This window comes from Leptidea sinapis, chromosome 17 (genome assembly GCF_905404315.1).
Source record: "Leptidea sinapis chromosome 17, ilLepSina1.1, whole genome shotgun sequence".
Classification (NCBI taxonomy): domain Eukaryota; kingdom Metazoa; phylum Arthropoda; class Insecta; order Lepidoptera; family Pieridae; genus Leptidea; species Leptidea sinapis.
In genome coordinates, this window is record NC_066281.1 from 5,213,592 (window position 1) to 5,236,027 (window position 22,436).

The following is a 22,436-nucleotide window of genomic DNA, read 5'->3' on the forward strand; positions in this document are numbered from 1 at the left end:
CTCTATTGCGTTTCATTCGTAAAAAAATCACCCTCATTTTTGGTTTGACTTAAGTACCTACCTACTGTAATCTATAAAGACTATATATAAGTAAGAGAGATCAACGATCAAATAAAAAAGACCATATTAAAATAGGCCTTCCATTGCGTGTACATTCCTACAGTTCTGCCTACAAAATGACTGAGAGTGTACGTCGTGTGCGTTAAGGCGACACTAAATGCCAGCGACCTTGAGCGATATGAGTTCACGGCTGCCGGCCCGCAATCTATGTAACAAAGCCAACATTTTCAAAATTCTTGGGTGGAAATCAGTTTATATGCTTACAATCCCCGTTATTCACTACTAATCTAAATAAATGAACACTAAGTACAAGCTATAAGAATAACTTTTCTGAGAGAAGTACCAAAAAAATGCGTCACGCCATGCCAAAAAACTTGTTTAACTTCAAAGAAAAGTGGTAGTTCAAAAAGGCTCCGCAGTGTTAACTATAACCAACAAGCATTAGCAAATAAGACTTAAGGATATGTGTAACAGGATTAAGTAGTGTTTATAGCTCGAAATGCTATACTTTCACCACAAAACTTGTCTAAAAACACCATGTTTGCGTGTTTTCTGCTTACTCTTCGCCTTAATCCACTGTGAAATATCTGCCACAGACATTTTGCGCGCAGACTCGATAGCACAAAAAGTGTGTCAAATGCGATAGGCCTATTTTTAAAGGAGCTACTATGCCATAGAAACACATTTACACAGATAGACATGTTAATCTTGTAACAAACCCTCCCCTTTTAATTAATTAAAAGTATATACTCTCTTTTATAACGTTTATATAAGATATAAGTCAATTAATATACAAATGAAATTTGTTACCAAAATTTATGAACTATGCGGGATTCGAACTCGCGACCTCTCGGGTTCCGTCCAAGCGCTCTTACCAATGAGCAAACCATTCGAGTGACGCATGGTTCGTAAATCTTAGTATGTCTTGTTCAACTCTCAGGTTGTGGCTCCATCTACAATATCTACTTTACAGTCGATAACCTGCTCAACAACCCCAATAATTGCATTTTAGGAAATTGATTTGAGATGTCGCTCTTGCAAATCTAAACAATTTGTTATTTATAAAGTGATAACCCTCACTATTGGAATTCATTATACAAATTAAAATTGTAACCGAAATTTATGAACGATGCGGGGAGCGCTTTTAAGAACTGAACCAACCGTTCGAGTGACGACGTAAGGTTCGTAAATCTTTATATGTGTCTTTCAACTTTCAGGTTGTGGCCCCACCTACATAAGTCAAATAACTGTTTAACAATATTTTCACACCTTTAATAATATCATGTGTTAACGGCATGTGGCAACTTACAGCCAAACAAGAGGAAGCAACATAAACGCCAATCAAAAAATTATCTCAACGAAATAATAACCGTACAATAATCTATTGTGGGCTTTTCAATCCATCTCATTAGCTGTCTGAACATGACTGGACAGAGAATGCGATCGTCGAGGAGGGTTAACGACCGACAGGTGCTAGTTTAAAAAATTGCCGGAATGTGTTGCCAAACGCATGGATCGTAGACCGCTGCAATGTTTTACCGGTGTTGGTTTTAATGCGGGCTATTAAACCGGCGATAAGGACTTAATTTCGTCACAGACGTAAGACCTAGTTAAAATACAATAACCTGGCCACCGTTCCAAATAATACTTAATCACTTTCTAATAATTAATTATGTAATTTCTAGAATTTTCTTAATTAGATTTTGATGTGGTAATGTTTACATTCTTACTGAAAATGTCGAACTAGGAGACAGAGTCTTGAGATATTCCCAAATATATATAAAAAGTCAAATAGGTTCAATTGGAATTTAAAACAATTACCGGCTGCGGTTTTTCCGAACCAATTTGACTTAGAGCACACTCCCAACTTAAAGACCGCCAACACATCCTGGTGTTGCGTATATATTTTTTTTTATGATAATAAGGGACGAGACGAGGAGGACGTTCAGCTGATGGTAATTGATACGCCATGCCCATAACAATGCAGTGCCGCTCAGGATTCTCAAAAAACCCAAAAATTCTGAGTGGCACTACAATTGCGCTGGTCACATTGAGACATAAGATGTTAAGCCTCATTTGCCCAGTAATTTCACTAGCTATGGCGCCCTTCAGACTGAAACACAGTAATGCTTACACATTACTGCTTCACGGCAGAAATAGGCGCCGTTGTGGTACCCATAATCTAGCCGGCTTCCTGTGCAAATGAGCCTCCCACTTGTAATCCATAGGTGTTTGCCACTTCTCATCACGTGGGTGTATTGCCTGTTTGCCCTCCTCAATATAAACCCGCTATTACGTTCAAACTTAAAAAAATAATGACACATGCTCGAATTATTACCAGGATAAATATTCAATTCAAACGCTCAGTAAAAGTAAATAGGTACATGTTAGTCAGATTTCATGAATGGTTAATGGAATATTCAAAGCTCTGACTAAATGTATGTTTCAAGAGTTAAGACAAGTCAAGTCAAATAATCTAATTCAATTAAGCTTAAATTAAGCGCTTCTGAATCGTCACTTTAAATATTTCATTTAAATTACTTAATGTGCTATATGTTCGGAAAAAGTAGAGCTCGTGAGAAGAAACTCAACGGCCACTCTTTTCAATCAATAGAGTATTTTATAATAGCTGTAATATACAAAACAAATTAGTTTGTAAAGTGCTGTATCCAAACTATGAGTCGTGTTTAAAGTTAAAAGCGTTTAAAATATCAAATAGGTATTTCATAAAAAGTAATAAAGAATAAACTGTATAAATATAAATTATCCTATATTGGATGCATCTACTTGTAGAAGTTGAATTCATTGTTTGTGTAAGGATGCTTCGTGAACATGATGGTTGTGATTACTGTAATAATTAGTAATCGCATCCAACAAATTAACTATAACAGGTCAACCTGGCAACACAAGAAGAACCTGTTCACGAGTTGACGCATGGAGCAGGCATCGTCCTTTCGCACATATTTGACCCAAGGAAACGACCCGGCATAGTGAGTATGACAAACTGTGTTTAACGTGAACATTATTTTACGGCCGTTTTCAATAACCTATCTATCCTTAGTTTAACTTACTAAAGGTAGACAAATCTATCCTTTTTCACGCAATTGTTTCGCTGGTTTAGAGGCCCCAAGTTTCCCTATCGTATCAACACTAACGTTTGTATTATTTGAGAGACCCAATTTACCAACCAACACGTTTAGCGAAACGTTAATCAAACAAGCACTGAACATTGTTCTAATTTACTTTATCAACTTTTTAGAACTATTTAAAACAATCATACCTACTAACTGACGCGGCAAACTTTGTTTTGGCATATAACTTAAGTACCCCACGTCCGCTTATTGTATGAATTGTCATAATGTGATATATATAACTGATTTTATATATTAAAAACTTGTCATTAAATATCATTAAGTTATTTTTATACAATTAGAGAGAAATTAATTACAAGAGGCTTGGTAGCTGAAGTATAATTGTTCCAGCGGCTTCCTGTAACGACCCTGATGATGACCAGTGGATAGAAGTTGCAAGGAAAAGTCGTCGACAGGCTTCGTTATGCGGTACTGCCGGTCCAGCTAGTACAAATCTCAAAGCAGTGGAGCCTCGTAAATACATGCACTTGTGGAACATGGAGTCGTGTGTTGAAGATGTAAGAGAGTATCTTCGTCAGCTTTGCCCCACCGGTACTTGTACAGTACAGGAATTGAACCCAAGAGGAGATTATAAGTCCTACAAGATTGGTATACCTGTGGCAGCTTATGAGGTATGTTTTTCAGCTGAAGCCTGGCCCATAAACGCCAGAATTAAGGCTTGGGTTACCCACCAGAAGGCAACAATCAATGACGCTACCAAGGTTCCTGTTACTAGAGGCAAGAAACAGCCCTTTCGTTCAGCGTAGTCGTCATAAAACCGTTAAAATCTTCTATCAGAACGTCCGCGGTCTGAAAACGAAATTGCGTATGTGGCGGAATAATTTAGCAATGAATGATTGTGATATTGTAGCCGCTACGGAAACATTTCTTGATGCCTCTGTGGAGACTTCTGAGCTTGAATGTGCAAATTGGAGTATTCTACGCAGAGATAGAGACACGCCATGTGGTGGTGTGGCGCTTGCTGCCCGTTCCCCTGTCATATTGAGCAGATGCCATGAACTGGAGACCGACAATGGTGAGGATCTCTGGGCATCCTTTTCCCGGCATGGTCATCGGTTCTACGTTTGCGTTGTATACATTAAACCTAGTGCTAGAGACTGTGATTATATGGAGTGGTTTTGTAAGGTGGAGCACACAATTACTGTGTCAAAAGCACCAGTTCTAATATTAGGTGATCTCAATTTAAATAGTGCATCCGTAAATATTAATAATTATTATTGTTATTTTTTATCATATTGTAATCTGTCTGAGAACAACATTATCAAAAATATGTTTGGAGGTATGCTTGATGTAATTCTGGTTCGAGAGAGCGATGTGTGTGGAGGGGTGCGTGTTATAACTGCTGAAGGTATAGTTCTGCCCGACGCGTATCATCCACCATTAGAGATTGAAGTCAGGCTCGATACATGTCGCCGTTCAGATTTTCTTGAGCCATCTAATATAAATCCTTGCAGGGACTGGAATTTTAGTCGATGCGATTATGAGCTTTTTTCTGCATTAATCGAGGCAAATTCTTGGCGTACAGTTCTGGAGGCACATACTGTGAGAGATGCAACTGAAAATTTTTATAAATCCGTTTATAATATCTTTGACCAGTGCATGCCTAGGAAACGACGTAAAGAATGCCATAGTAAACGTTACCCCGTTTGGTTTACGTGTGATATTATCCGAGATATCAAGTGTAAGATGAAGTTGCATAGATTATGGAAATGTTCTTACTCACCAGAAATATACAGAAGATTGTCAGAACTTCGAGCAGATCTTAAAACCCGAATAGAGTCATCCTATTGCGACTATATTAAGTATATTGAAGTTAACATCAAAGCCAACCCTCGCGGTTTTTGGCGTCACGTTTCAAGCCTTCGCACCAAAGGTGGATTTGAACCTAGTGTGACTTTTGAGGGGCAAACTTTTTCAGGTGTTGCTGCTGCAGATGCTTTCGCCAACTTTTTTTCAAGCACATTTTTGCCAGATGTACCTGTACTCGATACAGATGAAGCTTATGGCTTCGATAGAACGTATGACAGCAATTATGTAAACATCTTTCATATTACACCTGATGATGTCATAGGTGGAATCAACAAGTTGAAGCAGAGCAGTTCCGTAGGACCGGATTGTATTCCTCCTTCAGTTCTAAAGGTGGCAAAAAAGAACTTTTGTATGCCTCTTTGTCATATTTTCAATCTTGCCCTGGAATCGGGAGAATATCGGTCCCAATGGAAGTTGTCGAGAGTTATCCCAGTACCGAAAAGCTCTGATAAATCGAAAGTTGAAGAGTACCGTCCTATTGCAGTGTTGTCTTCGCCCGCAAAGGTATTTGAAAGCATTATTCACAACTACATATACGCGCAAGTGGACAAATACATTTGTGGCGAGCAGCATGGTTTTAGACCGAAAAGATCTGTAGACACTAACTTGTTGTCACTAGTTGATTTTATCTCGGAAAAACTGGATCGTGGTTCTCAGGTTGACGTGCTCTACTTTGACTTCCAGAAAGCATTTGACAGGGTCAATAATGACATATTGTTACAAAAACTTAGCGCTATTGGCTTTGCACCGAGACTTCTCCAACTTATCGCAGACTACTTGCGTGACCGTCAACAATATGTCCGGCTTGGTCTGTTCGAATCCAATCATTACCACACGCGATCTGGGGTTAGTCAGGGATCGATACTGGGGCCTCTTCTGTTTCTTTTAATGATCTTCCAGATGTGCTTGGTAATTCTCGGTGTCTCCTGTATGCTGATGACCTGAAACTCTTCAAAGAAATCAAATCTGACTCAGATTGCATGGCACTCCAAAATGATGTGCAAGCTGTGTTCCAGTGGAGCTTGAGGAACCGTATGGCATTTAATACGTCCAAATGCTTTGCTTGTTTGATTATAAAATTGGTGGTGATTCGATATCTCAACCAGAAACTATCAAAGACCTGGGTGTCACATTCGATCGAAAATTAACCTTCCATGATCATATTACCACTCTGGCCAAGGAATCCTATAGAATTTTAGGCTTTGTTTTGAGGAATTCTGGGGATTTCACATCTGAACCAGTCATAAAGCTTTTATTCGGTGCTTTAGTGCGCAGCAAGCTAGAAACAGCTATGTGTGTGTGGAATCCGCATGAAAGTACTTATGTACTCCTTCTCGAAAAGGTGCAAAAAGCTTTTCTTAGGTACCTTTACAAACGTACGCATGGATACTACCCCTATATGTATCCCACAAAATTTCTTCTGGGTACATTAGGCTACAACACCCTCGAGGTTAGGCGAAAACGACAGCAGCTCACAGTTATGTGCAGAGTTCTCAGAGGTGATATAGATGCGCCGAGTTTGCATGTTGAGCTATGTAGAATCTTTGTACCGGACAATTACTGTTCGAGGCGCAAGCATAGATTGTTCTCAAGTCCGACACATCGTACTGTGGCTCGCACCAACTCACCTATACCGAGGTCTCTCTCTGCTCTCAACGCTCTTCTCGAAGCCAACCCTGCTTGTGATTTATTTGCGGATGGATGGCAGACGATTTTAACAGAGTGCTTGCGTTTTTGTGAGAGGAATGGATGAACGGTATTTGGATGTTAATAAATTGTTAGTTATTTACAGTAAACTTTGTATTTATTAACTATTATTTGTGTAATATGTCTAGTTTGTAATTAATTCTTACTTTAATATTGTAATTGGCTTACGCCGTTTTATTAAAGTATAAATAAATAAATAAATAATACAAATGGTCTAGTTGACCAGCTTACGTGAGGGTGTTGAATTTGCGTGAAGACGTGCGCGCGCGTTGTAAAATTTCTTGAAAATTATGACAAAACTGACGAGACCAGCAATACGTCTAGCTGATGGACGGTGACACGTCCTGCCCGTTATAATTCAGTGCCGGTCACGATTCTTGACTGAGGCCCGGTATGCACCAAAGAGGAGAGGAGAGGAGACGATAGGAGATAAGCCGCAAAGCTGTCAGGTTATTTCCACCAAAGCGGAGAGGAGATGTGAGCTGTGAGAGCTCGAAATCAGTCAAGTGATGTCTACGAAAGGAACACGTCATCACGCCCGCCTACAAGCATCTCCGCTCTGCCACGCAGCGTGGTCGCTCGACGCGGCACAAAATTCTATAGGAAAATGAGACATCTCCTCTCCTCTCTGCCTGATTCATTTCTACTGAAGCTAAGAGGAGAGGATATGTGGAAATTTATTGGTTATGACAATACATCTCCTCTCCTCTCCGCTCTAGTGGATACCGGGTCTAAAATTCTGAGCAGCATCTGACATAAGATGTTGAATCTCATTAAAGCAGTATCTTTAATAGTTACGGCGCCCTCCAAACTAAAACACAATAATCGCAGGTTCGAGTCCCGCATCGTTCATTAATTCTGTTTCGAAATTAATTTGTGTAATCAATCCCAGAAGTGAGGTTTATCACTTTAAAAAAAATAACAAATTGTAAACTTTAAGTAAATACGTTTTTTTTTATTGATATTTTTTTATGAAAATACGGGACAAGACGAGCAGGACGTTCAGCTTACGGTAATTGATACGGCCTGCCCATTACAATGCAGTGCCGCTCAGGATTCTTGAAACCCCCAAAAATTCTGAGCGGCACTAGAACTGCGCTCGTCACCTTGAGACAAGATGTTAAGTCTCATTTGCCCAGTAATTTCACTAGCTACGGCGCCCTTCAGACCGAAACACAGTAATGCTTACACATTACTGCTTCACGGCAGAAATAGGCGCCGTTGTGGTATCCATAATCTAGCCGGCATCCTCTGCAAACGAGCCTCCCACTGGTACCACGTATCTATCCCTACTCTGTTCTTGAAGTAATATTCTACTGAACAGCTACAATATAACATTTTAGTAGCAGAACAGTAAAACGTGGCACAAATATCAAATTCGGTTTTATTCTATGAAGAAAAAAGCAATTGTGTGGTTTTATGAAACCACGATGCAAGTGAAACCTTTTTTTCACATGGGTATTTATATCAGCATAGAAAAAAAACCAATTTATATATTATGCTTTTCATTTTCATAAAATAAAAAAACCTTTATCTAGTGTGTGGGGTTCAAACCTATTCTTCCACCCGAACGCAATTGCATCCAATATGAGAACTATAGGCGCCGCGCCGCCCGACCGTCACGCGGCATGCAACACACAAACAAAAAAGTTTGAGACGATATAATATAAGTTTCACTTTAAAAATTATTGCAAGCGTGTTTAATTTCTTGTTATAATATAATCAAAATGACATTAAGCTGTTTTAAAACAAGATGTGTCATTTTTGTTCTCGAGTTATTTATTTGGAAATACAGGGTGGACCAAAAGTCCGTTTACATTTCAATCGGTTGCCGCGTCTAGCAGCAGCGGCGGAGGGGAGTGGAAGGGTTACGCATTGCAAGAGCGGCCAATGGGAATTTAGTACCATGGCGTCGTTTAGCGGTAGTCAACGTGCATTTTGTGTACGCGAGTACTATCGAAACAACGATTCTGCGACCTTAGCTCAACGAAAGTTTTGCAATCATTACAAGATACGACACAAAAATCAAGCTCCATCAGGTGTGTTAATTAAAAAATGGGTGCTCAAGTTTGAGAAGACGAGTTCAACAATGTATTTACGTCGATCTGGCCGGCCTAGAACGTCAAGGGACCCCGAAAACGTGGAGCGAGTAAAATCGTCTGTTCGTGACCAACCTGGACTATCAACTCGAAAGCGGTCTGCTGTCCTTAACGTGCCAAGATAATGATGTATTAAACCGCATTCTCAAGAAAGATTTAAGTCTACATTCCTATAAAATCCAAATGGTGCAGGAATTAAGGCCTCAGGACCATGCCACTAGGTTGCAGTTTGCGAACGAAATGGTAGAGCGATTCACCAGTTTTACAAACATTTTTTTCTCAACAAGGCACACTTCCACCTAAATGGGCATGTTAATAGACAAAATTGTCTTTATTGGAGTGACACTATGTCATGGTGATCAAAAACCCCTGCATTCCAGCCAACCAACCCAGTAACTCTTGACGAATTAAAGGATCGTATTCGCACAGAAATCCAAAACATCTCAACAGAAACATGTAAAGCTGTCATCGAAAATTTCCGCTCTAGATTGCAGCAATGCCATAATAATGAAGCATTGCATATGGATGATGTGATTTTTAAGAAATAAATTCCCCATTTGTTTACTATCGAAAACAATAAACAATTTTGATCTACTGTAATTATTTTTTTTTTAATCATCATTCCAATTATAAACGAACTTTTGGTCCACCCTGTATTATAGAGAAACTAATGAGTTTTTACTAACATTACATAATTATTAGTCTTTTTTGCAGTCTTCCGCTGAGTCATTTGTTAATAAGAAGTCTTAAAATCATTAATGTTATCAAGGTGAGCGATGTAACCTTGAACTTTAAACCTAACAAGACTGTCCCAATTCCAAGCAATATGTTATTAGTAATATATATAAAATAACAATCGCGATTTTTTTTTATTGTAGCGCAAATAGGACGTTATAGATATTATTATTTCTATTTTATCGTAAGCTGTTTATGATTTTTAACTCAGATAATTTATACATCTAGATGAAGTCTTGCTGTTAGACAACGGATAAAAACAGGCCAGAAATATTAGTTTTGTGTGCGTGATCAGCTACGTCTTACACTCGCGATTTGTATGACACTTTGTGTTAGTGTGCGTGAATTGCACAAAATAAAGGTAGATTATATACGATAGATTTAGTTCTAAAGTTTTTTTGTTCTTAGATTTTTAGTTACAACATGTGATTTGAAAAAATAAAAAGTACAACAACTATCCGACGTTTTGTATCAGACACGATAATATTTTTTTTAAACTGTTAGTCTAACGGCCGTTCCCAATATTCAGTCTATCTCCGGTTGTGGCCTACTTGAGATCGTAACTTCCGTTGACTTTTCTGTCCCAATAAACTTATCGATGGTAACTCACCGTATAGGCTGTCTGTCAATGGAAGGACGTATAAATTACCAGCGATAGAAGTGTGTATGGAAATTGCAATTCACGCGTCACAATATAAGGCGATAAGAATGACTTTTTGGGTATAATGGGATAACTTCAGATTATTGATAGCTAATTACTGACAGTAGAAGGTAGTAATGTATCTCTATCTGTAGATATACTATATTCGGAACGGCCGTAAGATTATTTATACATACAAGATAGACTGTGACAGCTGTGAAAACGTCAGAAAAAATTGAAATTGACAGTTCTATTTTGAGAAGATTTTAAGCAATGCACGCACACTAACACAAAGTGACATACAATTCGCGAGTGTATGTCGTAGCTTGTCACGCACACTAACAGCCGTTTTCAATAACCTATCTACCCTTAGTTTAACTTACGGATACATTGCTGTCACCGTTTAATGACAAGATCATATCTATCCATAGTCATGTCCAATACAGTTATAGTCCAACGCTATCTGTCAATAGGTTATTAAAATGTAAGTAAGCGTAAAAGGGTAGATTTGTCTACGTTTAGTAAGTTAAACTAAGGATAGATAGGTTATTGAAAACGGCTGTAAATAAATAAGCCTGGCCTATTTTCATCGCTTCTCTAGCAGTAAGAGGCTTTGTCTAGACTTTCTATTCAATCAGAAAAAAAAAACGGTTACCGTTACTATTGCCGGCTTCCTGGTACAGTACCGCCTTCCTTATCCATCGTAGGAATGAAGAAGGTAAGAGTCAAGTTGGTAGTTATGGCCTGTGTAGCTGTGACAGGTTATTTACAACTTATGTGTTATTTATAAACGCGAAGCAAAGTTATTTATTACTTAACGTACATAACAATTATTTTTGCAATCTTAATCTAGGTTTTACATAAAGCCACAAAAGAATACATACATTTCAAATTATAAAATGAACCAGAATAGACTTAAAAAATACTAAAAAGATTACAAGAACGTGTGTGCGTGTGTATGTGTGTGTGTGTGTGTGTGTATGAGAGAAAGAAAGTTGGAGTGTGTGAGTACTGCGTTTTTATGCGTTACCTATTTTTTACGATGATGTTTTATTATTTCCGTTTATAACTCAATTTTTGATCAGTGAAATACATCAAACTCGGCGTACTGTTTATAATAATTTCAAATTTATAACTTTTTTTCTTTATCTTACCTTTGTCAATACAGAATAACATGACAGGGAGAAGTAATTCTAAACTTGGAGTTACTTTACATTGGGTTTATTAATAAGGCAGGTTGTATTTGTGGGCATTTCATAATTGGGTGTAGATGCTCACTTTTATTGCGTGCGTGGGTACAGATTACATTAAATTATCAGAGATTTTCGCGAGCTTGAATTAAATGAAAGAAGGTTAATGCGTTTTTGAAGTTATACTTCTTTTGGTGTACTTGGAAAAAATTATGAGTGAATTTAAACGCGAGCAGTGTACACCGACATATAAAATAACCGAATGAAGTTGGGTCTCTTAGATTATCATTGTAACTATTATCTTGGACTCTTATGTCTCTTACAATATCTTGGTAAGTATTATAAAGGCTATAGATCCATACATCTTGCCTATATATGCAGTGTTGCTCAGGATTCCTAAAAACCCTATATTTGAGACACAAGGTCTTAGGACTGAGTGACTTAGTTATTTCACTACCTACAATACAATTCATTATGTTATAGTCAAGCGTCACAGTTCACTATCATTCAATATCCATAAAGTTCCCATAAAAAAACATTTAACTGACAGATTTGGTGGCGTCTAACAATCCAACTCCACATTGTCCCAAATACCACAGTGTCTTAATACGAAGACGTTTTATCTGTGTAGGCTACCAGTGATGACTTACGGTACGCAGACGTGGCCGCTGACTATGGGTCTGATGGGAAAGCTCATTGTCGCTCAGAGGGCAATGGAGAGAACTATGGAAAATCCCTACATCGAACCAAAAATGAGGAGATGCGTAAGAGAACCGAGATCCCCATTATATTCCGGATTATTGCGAAAGGCAAGGTGGCAATAGGCAGGGCACATAGCTCGAAGGACAGATGGCCGTTGGAGCAGTGAAGTCGGTACTGGAAGACTCAGTGAAGGTCGGCCACAGGATTGACCGAAGATCGGATCGACATCACCGGTCGTAAATATTTTTTGGGTGTCCTTTGTCCAGGCAGACGTCTTTCAGATGAAGTGATGATTTTTTATTTATTTTTATTAAAACGGTTACAACACCAATTACATTACTGTTGCTAGATACTATTATGCGAGGACCCACAAAGTTACCCACAAACCAGCACCTCAACTCTGTTAGTAAATAGATCACAATCAGAACGGGCTTCTAGCTCCGGCTTACTTTAAGTAAGGTTTTTGCTTGGTCGAGAACCCGTCTGGTTTCTAGACTGATGATTTCTTTATGGTGTATGTGGATGATGCAGCTACTGTACTCAATAACTTTTGTAATTTTTTTATTTTTTTATTTTATTTATTTAGTTATGAACTACCAACAGAATTACATGTGATACATTAACATTAAACAAGTCTTAGGTGCTAGGGATACACATAATTATATTAATAGGCAGTTACAGCATGTACACAAATACAAGTCGTACAAAAAGTTAAAATTTATATAATAAGTAAAGGCTAAATAAAGTTATATGTAAAAGTTAAATTTATACAATGAAAGGTATATAAAAAATAAAAATACAATAATAAAGAAAAAAATATTCACAATTTTAATATCTACGATTCTGCAGCGGTAGATTGATATCTAGAGTGTCTTAATTAATTTATCTTTAAATTTTGTTATATTATCGCTGAACAGATCAATGGACTTGTCTCTACTAATTGTATTAATTTACATTTACTTTTTTGACTTACTCGTGTAAGACATTGACTATTTGACGTTTGAGTATGTTTGTTGCATCATTTTACATTTTACATATTATATTGTAATTTGAAATGATTTGTAAATCGATATACTTAAATGTAAATCTTGATATAAAAGAGTGGCAATGAGTTTCCTTGACCTACCTGAATAAACTGATTTTGATTTTATTTGATGTTTCCGAGGCAAACGAGATGAGATACGCCGTCAATTTTCAAATCTCAATTTCAATCTCTCTTTAACTTACTAGAGGTAGACAAATCTATCCTTTTACGCTTACTAACATTTCAATAACCTATCGACAGATAGCATTGGACTGTAACTGATATCATTACTATGTTGGACATAACTATGGATAGATAAGATCTCGTTATTAAACGGTGATAGCAATATATCCGAAACTAAAGATACGTTAATGAAAACGGCCGTAAGTGGCGTTAGTTACTATGATAAAATGAATTTCTAGGAGTAACCTTGGCAAGACCGTCTCGTAAGTAGAATATTCATTACATAAAACAATGTATTTATAACAGCAGTTTTAAATGTTATCCAAAAATCCGCTACATATTTTAAAGGACAATTTAAAAAAAATCACCACATATAAATGTCTCTTTTAGTTTTAATGTTCTATTGCCACGGACTAGTAAAAAACTAAGGACTCCGTGTCACCTTACATAGCAGTGTAGCACCAAAACAAGCCGATTATAGTGTAAATACATAGCCCCACGTGTGCGTGGGGCTATATCGGCCTGTTGTTGTGTAAGTGTGTGCACTTACACAACAACAGGCCGATAGGCGGCCATTATAATAATTGTCATCGTCTGTGACAGACCAGTTTGCGTCTCACTAAAATATTTTAAAAATACCGTCATGCGTTGTAAAAAAGTGTAAAAACGATACTATAAGTATTTGTGGCCATATATGATTATTTAAGGGAGAAAAAATTGTGTAACTAGTATCCGCCGTAACCGCACACGAACTAGCATAACGGTGCTTCACTTGCTAATATCACGGCGCGGAGTCCTCCTTTTTTTACTCGTCCGTGTCTATTTCATCATTTGTATTTGAAGTTATACTTCTTTACAGGCATAGGGTTCAAGCCCATACAGCCGTATTTATTATTTAATAATTAATTGTCAAAGCCATCTTTGCAAGATTTTTACAAAATTGTTCTTTCTAAAAACGTAGAATAGCACGAGAAATAAATAATTTTAATGATTTTTGCTTCGTTAGGCCAAATAAGTATAACTTCTTGCGTGCATACATAAGTATACACGCACTTTTTTTTCTTGTTTTACTATATTTTTTATTCTCATATCGATCATATCAAGAATAGGGATTAATATTGTTTACAACGTTAACTTCCTATTTAATAAATTAAACTAATTATGATACATGAATACTCACTCTGGTAACGATCACCATGATGTTGCCGACATGTGGTCAACACTTTTGATCTGAAATGATATAATAACATTATTTAAATTTATTAAAATTAAGTCTAATTAATCACAAAGTTTTGAATTAATGCTGATAGTTAATTAAGTCTACTTCATGTGTATGTAGAGACTGATTGTACAATACTTTTGTTTAAAATAATATAATTTTGCAATTGTAGGTATAAGAACGGCGTGTGCTATTTATCCATAACTTTAAACACATTTTAAAATAACTTAATAACAACTTGTCTTAAAACAGTGATATGTTTAGAGTTTTACCAAGACGTAAGACTGGTATACATATAAATGTTTAAAGAGATTTGTTAAGACGTAAGACTGGTAAGGATAAGATCCTTTTATGGCTGTATTAAGATGTAAGACTGGCAAGCATTAGGTCTTTTTAAAGCATTTGTTTCAAAACAGTAACATTTTAAGAGAGTTTTGTAAAGACGTAAGACTGGTAAGGATAAGGTCCTTTTATGGGATTTGTCTTAATATAGTGATATGTTTAGAGACATTTGTTAAGACGTAAGACTGTTAAGGATTAGGTCTTTTTAAAGCATTTGTTTCAAAACAGTAACATTTTTAGAGAGTTTTGTAAAGACGTAAGACTGGTAAGGATAAGGTCCTTTTATGGGATTTGTCTTAATATAGTGATATGTTTAGAGACATTTGTTAAGAGGTAAGACTGTTAAGGATTAGGTCTTTTTAAAGCATTTGTTTCAAAACAGTAACATTTTTAGAGAGTTTTGTTAAGACGTAAGACTGGTAAGGATAAGGCCCTTTTATAGCATTTGTCTTAATACAGTGACATGTTTAGAGTTTTTTTAATATAAGACTTCCAAGGATAAGGTCCCTTTATAGCGTTTGTCTTAAAGAAGTGACATGCTTAGAACGTGTTATTAACTTGTGTATTTCGTCAAACAATAGAAAATATGAGGCAAATAAGTCATATTACCAATATTTTTTATAAGCAAGGCTTAAAGAACTCGAAAGTGTAAAGTTTCTTGAATTTTATCGGTTTAAGAAAAAGTCAAATTAATTGTTACTGTAACGCGCTCTCTCAACACTCATTAAACACATATCGAACATTCTTTAGAAGAAATAAAATAAGAAACAGTACAGTGAGTACCATTGAGTGTATCTATGTTACAAGACATTTGTCAATGTCAATTACTTTGCAACTGCTGGCAACACGCATACCTCTCCGCTATTGAAATCATTTATCATTCCTATCATTGAAGACAATCATTACTTAACTTATATTTGTGATAAATATTTATAAATAACTATTTAGTTGTACCTATGATACTTTATACGACTAGCTAGACAGCCGATGAAAACAGGCCAGGTTTATTACTTTGGTGTGCGTGACAAGCTACGATTTGTATGTCACTTTGTGTAAGTGTGCGTGCATTGCACAATATAGGTTAACTGTCAACCACATTTTTTTCAACGTTTTCACAGCTGTCACAGTCTATCTAGTCGCAAAATTTATCTAAGAGCATTGATATTCTAAGAGTTAAGCCCCGTATTCATGGTAAACATAGCGGCGAGAATGTTGCTAGCAACTATGTTTAAATCAATGCAGGTTGTCCACATGCCAGTCTGGGTTAAAATGTTGCCCGAGGATTAGGATATTTAGGACTTGAGAAATTTCTTCGAATGCATCGTTCTTTTTGTTTCTATCTTTGTATTATTTTATAAAAGAATCCCATAATAATGGTTTTGATTGAAATAATTCTATTAGTTGTATTATTTTATCATTGCTCCACACTACTGCCATGTTATAAACTGTTACAAACACGTTCACACACGTCAACAATTGTCGCTAAACTGATGTTTACGCTTGTCGGGCGAGAGCTTGTCAAATGTCAACAAGACGCTATCAACTCTGCAACACGCAGTGTTGCCAGCAACATGCTGACAGCAATTCTACAACACGTTGATGCAACTTTGTTGCTAAACAAATGTTTACCATGAGTTTACCAATAATAGCAGAACGCGAATATATATAAAATATAATGATTTTGCTATAATTTTACACAATCTATAATAAAGTGCATTAATTTGGTTTTATTGAAAAAATAGGTAAGAAATAATTTCATGACACTTTGTGTTAGCGTGCGTGCATTGCTCAAAATAGATGTTAGTTCTAAATTCAATTTTTTTCGACGTTTTCACAGCTGTCATAGAAAGCCAAACAACCAGTTAAATTCTAATTAGACTTGAGCACCGATGCAGGAGCACCTTGAAGTTAATATAATCCTGAGGATGGCTCGTGTAGAGGCATCACGTGTCGAATTGTTTAAAGACAAATATTGGCGGAATTAACACTAAAGAAAACTCAAATCATTTGGATAATTATGGATTTCCGCAAAGTAACGCCTACTTCAATAAATTTACTTGTCAAATTGTCAGCGATATAGTCAACATTTTACATATTCTTGTTTTTTCTCAGACATTATACCAAGTTTATTTGTATGGCCGTAAGTCTATAGTTGGGATCAATGCGTGAACTTGAACTTGTAACCATGAAGCTATATTCACGTAACTGACAGCATGTAATGTAAATTGTAAAATGTTATTTACATTCGAATGTACAGTGTGTAGCAGAGTCTGTATTAGTAAAAGCGAAAGCAGAGAAAAAATAAAAGAAAGATGTTAAACCGAAGTAAATACACATAAGGTTATTGTGTGTTCCAGCAGCTGTAGACCGTCGAGTAACTACACTATTGTTTCGTGTGGGACTTTTGTTCATAAACACTGCAATCTTACTTGCGTTATGAACAATGCTTCAACTGATGCTTTTATTGGTTTTAATTTGATTTTGTGCGAACTTACTGCGTGATGAAATATTTAAGCCGTAGTTTTTTTTATTGGAAAAGGAGGACAAACGAGCGTACGGGTCACTGCCGCCCACATTCTCTTGCAAAACCAGAGGAAACACAGGAACGTTGCCGGCCTTTAAGGAAGGTGTACGCGCTTTTTTTTAAGGTACCTATATCGTATCGTCCCGTAAACACCGCACAAGGAAGCTCATTCCACAGCTTTGTAGTACGTGGAAGAAAGCTCCTTGAAAACCGCCACACATCCAGATGGTGGGGATGATATCCTAATTATAATATAGTATTTATTATATAGATTTATTCTAATAATAATCTAATATATAATAACAAGTGCTGACTTGGCATTCTTTTGTCATATAGTACCCAGCGCCTGCTGATTGTAGCAATTGTGACATGTAATAAAATGCCATTGAATGAATCACAGAACAGTTTAAAGAGATTAAATATTCTATGGAATGAATAATTTGTATTGAGAATATTAAAGGTATATCTAAGACAAACAATACAGGTTTCGGGTAAATTATCACAAACATATCCGAGAAACTTACATAGCCATTTAGTAAAATTTTTAGTACAAAATTGTAGACTTACTAAACTTCATAAGACCAGAAACAGATTTATAAAGAAACATCTCAATTAATAATTTCCCATTTTGAGCTTAAGAATCCATTTTCCGACCTTCTTTGCTTTTTATTCCGTCCAGTATAAAAAAATACTATTGTTAATAAGGATCGCAAAAACCTTAACCGATGAAAGAAGTAACAAATGAACGTATTTCTAAATAATCCAAACATTATCTGTTAATTTAGATTATGATTTGTAGTGTCTATGTCGTCTTTTCTTTTCTAACTTCTTCGAACTAGAATTCGATTTATTAATTAGATTGTATAAAATACACAATGCATATTATCTGTTGTTTTGGAAGAGTGTTTTTGAAGTCGGTTGTTTTTTTTCTTTAATTATATTTAATTTTTTGATTTTTAGTGAACTTGAAGTACCTACTCTAACTAACAATTTATCTAAATATGTGTAGATGTACTAAGCTTTTCAATGCAACAATGCACGTAAGCACTTTGCAATTTGATTACTGACAGTTAGAAATTCTGCCACAGATCGCACTCTTGCTGTTAGTCGTTAAAGAGTTCCATTGATCATCATATTCGACTACGACAATAACTTGACCATAACTACATTATGGTGGATGACTTAAGTATCCCACTAGCATGAAAAAGATTCGGCCGAGTATCGTTAATTTGCTCCTAAGTATTGAAGAGTTCCGTTATTTTGTCATGGATCTCATAATCAGAACCCAACCAAACTCCCACCAAACTATCTTTGAAGTATATCCTTTTCAATAAAAAAAGAATCATCGAAATGAGTTGGCGCGATATTGAGTTATTCGTAAATTTGTCGTCCACATACGTATAGCAAATTTAAGACTTTTATGGTTTTCTCATGGATGCCACTGTCAGATGTGCACTAAATTACAATGGGACCACACGGGAAGCACCAGCTTTCAAATAAAAAAAGAATTATCAAAATCGGTTCACCCAGTCGAAAGTTTTAAGGTAACAAACACTCCTTTTTTGAAGTCGGTTAAAAAGCAGTTCCCGTGGCTAAACCGTAATATGTAGATAAAGTGTTTCGCGGATTTTTCGTAGATATTTTAAAGTCCTATAAATTCTTAGTTTATTTTATAGTTCTATCTATAGCTATTTTCGCAGCGTTCACCAAGTAAACACTTGTTTGTAAAATATAAAATATTGTTAGCACATAGCCTATGGGTTAATCCAGGGTGTCAGATTCCTGCATACTTAATTTTATCAAAATTCGTCGAGCCGTTGCGTGAAGAATAAAAAACTTACACACTTACAAACTCGCCTTTATAATATTTGTGTGATTATATCTCACTCTAAAATTCCTCCTATGAATAATTCAGATTTGGTAGAGCAACTGGTCATAATATGTAAATTAGCCCTGTATCCTGAACTCTTGATGTAAGATGTCTCTGTACATAATTTGGGCCTCCTCTCACAGTTTCCATTGAACCCTGTCCAGCAAATCATCTCGAATTCGATCCAAATACGAGCTCATCATCCCACCATGAGCGCTGCCTGTAGCTGTACCTGTAAGTACTTCATTTATATCTGACAGATAGCCTAGAAGACGTCCACTTCTGGACAAAGGCCTTCCCCAAAGATCTGCACGACGATCGGTCCTGCCCTACCCTCACCCAACGTATTCCGGCGATCTTGAACAGATCGTCGGTCCATCTTGTGGGGGGCCTAACAACACTACATCTTCCGGTACGTGTTTGTCATTCGAGAACTTTACTGCACCAACAGTCATCTACCCGATGATATCCGATCGACCTATGTGCCTTGGTCACAGCCACTTCAGTTTCGCAATCATTTGCGCTTTGTCGGTCACTTTGGTTCTCCTACGGATCTCATTTCTGATTTGATCAGGGAAACTCCTAGCATCTGAGGGACCATATGCTTTCCCACCAGGTCCATAGTTAGCGACCACGTCTGCGTACCGTAAGTCATAACTGGCAACACACACTCTACAACAACAGTATAGATACGCTAATATATTCTTAGTCTATGGTTGTAACTTTTTTTTATTGTTAATCGCGAAGTGACAATAGCCGATGACAACGCCCCCTCAGGCGCGCCGGAACTAAACACCGGAAAGCCTTTAGAACGCGGGCCATTCATCTCGAGGGCTTTACGAGTCATTTGGCCTTATTTATACCGACACGAATACGTGCGCTCTCTGAATATAATTTCACTTTTGTTTGCCAGATTGGGTCGCGTAGATACAACGATCGCAACACTGCCATGTTATTTCTGTGTCAGTAATCTTTGGACAAATTTGGTCGCATTTGATGATTGGATTCGTTGCAAGTATCGGTTTTTCAACTTCAAAAGAGGAGTTTTTTTTTAATTCGAATATCGGTGTCTTAGATAATTTATACTTCTAGATAGAGCCTCTTGCTGCTAGCGTTTGTCTAGACAAACGATGAAAACAGGCCAGGTTTATTAGTTTTCGGCCGTTCCCAATATACTATCTACAGATAGAGATAAATTACTACCTTCTACTGTTAGTAATTAGCTGTCAATAATCTGAAGCTGTCCCAATATACCCGATAAGTCATTCTTATCGCCTTATATTGGGACGCGTGAGTTGCAATTTCCATACAAACTGCTATCGCTGGTAAGCTATACGTCGTCCCTTTGACAGACAGCGTGTACGGATAAGGTGAGTTACCGTCGATAAGTTTATTGGGACAGAAAAGTCACCGATAGTTACGATTTTTATCTCAAGTAAGAGAAAGACTGAATATTGGGAACGGCCGATAGTGTGCGTGACAGGCTACGTCTCACACTCGCGATATGTATGTTATTAGTATGTTAACTGTCAACCTCCATTTTTTGACGTTTTCGCAGCAGTCTCAGTCTACAAGATACCACGACCAGTGGGAGGCTCCTTTGCAGAGGATGCCTTACAATAAATTAGTGTATGGATGAAAAGAGCATGTAAAAGAGAACATCTTTAATGGAGATACAGCAAGATGGAAAAGGAAAGCGAATTTATTGTTGCTGAAACCGATTTTGATTGACAAATTCCAAATATTTTTATTCAAAATAATATTTTTTTATTAAATACACTTATTGAATGTCAAACACTACCATCTATTCGAAATAGTGTGCCTCAGAGCTGAGAAGAACGGGCGCAAGAAACTCAGATAAGTCATAAACAGTCAGCCACGCTGGGCATCAGCTCCTTAGTATTTTGATTAATGAACCACCAGGTAACATTCCTACACATTGCAAAATCAAAAATGGTCACTCATCGTCGCTTAACTGTCTCTTTTATGATATCAGGGACGAGACGAACAGGACGTTCAGCTGATGGTAATTAATACGCCCGGCCCATTACAATGAATTAACAGGATTCTTAAAAACCCAATAATTCTGAGCGGCATTACAATTGCGCTCGTCACCTTGAGACATAAGATGTTAAGATAAATCTCATTTGCCCAGTAATTTCACTAGCTACGGGGCCCTTCAGAATGAAACACAATAATGATTACACATTACTGCTTCACAGCAGAAAAAGGCGCCGTTATGGTACCCATAATCTAGCCGGCATTCTGTAAAATGGAGCCTCTTGCTGGTAGAGGAGCCAACCACTTGTACTGAGGGATACGACAAAGGGAGAATTTGTAGCGATAAACGCACAAACTTGTGTCTTTTTGGGGTTGAATATCGTCTACCCCATTCCGAGACTGGAAACCATAGCCTCGATTTCATACACAAGTTAATTCTGGTTCTCGTCAACGCTATCCAGGGACATGTTGGCTAGGCCGGCTTAAGAAGAATACTCTGTGCTGTCGTCTGCATAGCAATGAATTATGCTGATTTGCAGCATTCTCATTGATATGCATAAGAAACAGTGTAGGGGATAGTACCCAGCCTTGCGGGACACCAGTGTTTATGTGTTTTAAGTCGGAACATGTACCGTTGATAACAACCTCGATGCTTCGATCGGCCAAAAAGCTAGTGACCCATTGCACAACCTCTCGGGAAGCCCATAGTATGGCAATTTCGCTATGATTGCTTTATGCCACACCCGATCGAAGGCCTTCGCTATGTCCAAACTCACCGCCAACGCCTCTCTTACACCCATTTACGGGTGAAGCATGCTAGAAGATCACCAGCTTGCTTGCCATTAGATCACCAGCTAGTTTTAAGGATTTTGTATATACATCGTGTAACTGAAGTAAAATATATCTTCCACATATTCCTCACATTCTTCATACTACTCAAGCAGTTGTTTTATTTAATCTCCAAACGCTCAGTCTCTAAAAAAATAATGTAAAATTCTAATTAATGCATTTCATGTTGTGAGAGGGCAATAAAATATATTTTCACACTGTTATTAGCAATAATTATGCAAAGTTAATTAATGGTCATCTTAATATGTAAATCATTCGTTGTACTAATTTGTTCGCTTCTGAAAACAAAATCAAAGTATTTTAAGTAATACTGCCCAAATATATGATGAA

The 22,436-nt window shown here is 37.0% G+C and overlaps 1 protein-coding gene across 1 annotated transcript in view; it reads right to left on the reverse strand.

The window, feature by feature from the left end:
- LOC126969198 (myosin-VIIa) overlaps positions 1-22,436 on the reverse strand; it is a 62,993-nt gene that overhangs the window by 29,864 nt on the left and 10,693 nt on the right. The window contains exon 2 of the mRNA XM_050814516.1: positions 14,482-14,531. Coding sequence (XP_050670473.1) covers positions 14,482-14,499 — 18 coding nt within the window. The 5' untranslated portion in view covers positions 14,500-14,531. The remainder of the gene's footprint in view (positions 1-14,481; positions 14,532-22,436) is intronic.